The sequence below is a fragment of the Cyprinodon variegatus genome, unplaced genomic scaffold (assembly GCF_000732505.1).
Source record: "Cyprinodon variegatus isolate N-32 unplaced genomic scaffold, C_variegatus-1.0 Scaffold525, whole genome shotgun sequence".
Taxonomy (NCBI): Eukaryota; Metazoa; Chordata; class Actinopteri; order Cyprinodontiformes; family Cyprinodontidae; genus Cyprinodon; species Cyprinodon variegatus.
In genome coordinates, this window is record NW_015150978.1 from 234745 (window position 1) to 236624 (window position 1880).

At 39.9% G+C, this 1880-nt stretch overlaps 1 protein-coding gene across 1 annotated transcript in view; it reads right to left on the minus strand.

Annotated features, from left to right (window-relative positions):
* Positions 1-1880, minus strand: part of LOC107095126 (cAMP-specific 3',5'-cyclic phosphodiesterase 4D-like) — a 77457-nt gene that overhangs the window by 13439 nt on the left and 62138 nt on the right. The window contains exon 7 of the mRNA XM_015391102.1: positions 1019-1122. Coding sequence (XP_015246588.1) covers positions 1019-1122 — 104 coding nt within the window. The remainder of the gene's footprint in view (positions 1-1018; positions 1123-1880) is intronic.

Below are 1880 nucleotides of genomic sequence, written 5' to 3' on the forward strand. Positions count from 1 at the left end.
CTTGTACTGGCTGTTATCAGGAATATCTGATTGTGTACAATAGGATTTTGAGTTTTTACCATTAAATTATGAAAAAGGTTTCAGACGAAAAACATTTCAGAAACCGTATGTATCAAATATGATACATTTGGCATTACAGGGTTAAGTAAATATATTGTAAAATGCAAAATTAAATAATTAAATGCCCCTGTTTAATTAACCTGTATAGTGTGACGTTATTAAGTTAATATGTAAGTGTGTTTAGAGGGTTGCCAGTTTGTTGCATTTTGCTGCAATGTTTGGGAACTTCTGGTGTATTTAAAAGGTCCTGTGTAATCTGATGGTCTATAATAAATGGCTGCTGTAGCAGGAAATGGGTGTCCACCTAAATGGAGAGGTCAGTTAAGGAGAGGATCAATCAAAAATGCAGCCAAAGTTTTCACTGAGCGATGTTCGGAGATCAATTTCTCTGCTTCGTGATTCTGCTGTCTGGGAAACTTAAAGAGACACACTCTACAAATCAGGGCTTCATAGAAGTGTAAAAAAGTTAATCATATGTGAGGACATCTGTTTGTGATTCAATTCTAAGGTCTGGTCAGATTAATTATTATTATTTTTATAGCTCTAACACATGGTGGTGGAGGTATCATGCTGCGGGATGCTTGGGGAACTTTTAAAGACGGCAAAACTGGGATGAATGTTTACCTTCAAACTGGAAACAACTCTAAACAGACAGCCAAACTGCAATGAACCACAGTGTCCTAGTCAAAGCCCAGGATGCTAACAGACCACCTCCATCCAGTGAGATGGAGCTTTGGCTATTTTGCAAAGAAGAATGATTTAGTTTTCACAGCGTTCTGATCCAAAGGGTCTGAATACAAATGCATAATCCCTTCCTCTCCAATCCTTTTTTTAGTGTTTTACATAAAACCTCTGAAAAAATATGTTAAAGTTTGTTGGTTGTATTTGAAAAGGTTTAAGACGTATGAATACTTTCATAACAGCCTCATTTACTTAGAGAGATGTTAAAAAGAGGAGCCATTTTTTACCCAGAAAGGTGCTGGAGATGAACTCGGACACCTGGTTCCCTGAGCGGCTGGTCTCTGACAGCTGGCTGAGCTCTCGGTTCAGCATCCTCTTGAACTGAAAACAAATCAAATAATCAGACAGAAGGCTCACCATTTAAGAAACAAAGCCTCGGATAAGAAAAAATAAGACATAAACACAACGAAATGAGGTAAATATGATCAAATATGCTTAGATGAGACATGTGAGGAGAAAAACCCACTCATGTTTCATCCTCCAGGTGTTTCTCCTTCTCTAGACAGGTAACACTAAACCCAGGTTAAGGTCTCACTTCTGCAACCAAGTTCAGCGCCAGCCTCTGCTTACCTGAGCGGATATCCACAGCGCACAGATAAAACAACTCACTTCTGGCATCTCAGCACAAAGAGGTACGCATAGGAGTCAAAATAAAGAAAATAAAGAGTTTGCTGCTTCTCCTCTGATCAACTCAAAGAAAAATTTAATTGAAAATGATGAGAAAAAAGGATAGAGCCGCAGCTTAGGGAATGCAGGGGGATGTGAGCGCCACACAACATGCCTCTCCCTGCCTGTTCCTCATTCACACTGTTACTGCCTGCTCACTATGTGTGTAAACAGAAACAGGGAGATACTCCAGTGTCCGCCTCCTCCTTCAAAAAAAAAAATAAATAAATAAAAAAGGTCTAAGAATAGCAGCCAATCAGGCAGCAGCTCCAGCTATGGTTGGGGAATCAATGGGCTGCTATTAGAATAGAGAAACAGAGCAGGCAGGGCAGGTAGGAGCAGGGATACAGATTCACCTCATGCACCAGTGCAAAGATGAAACGAGGGGAAAGCAGTGAATTAATGGAGAAGTC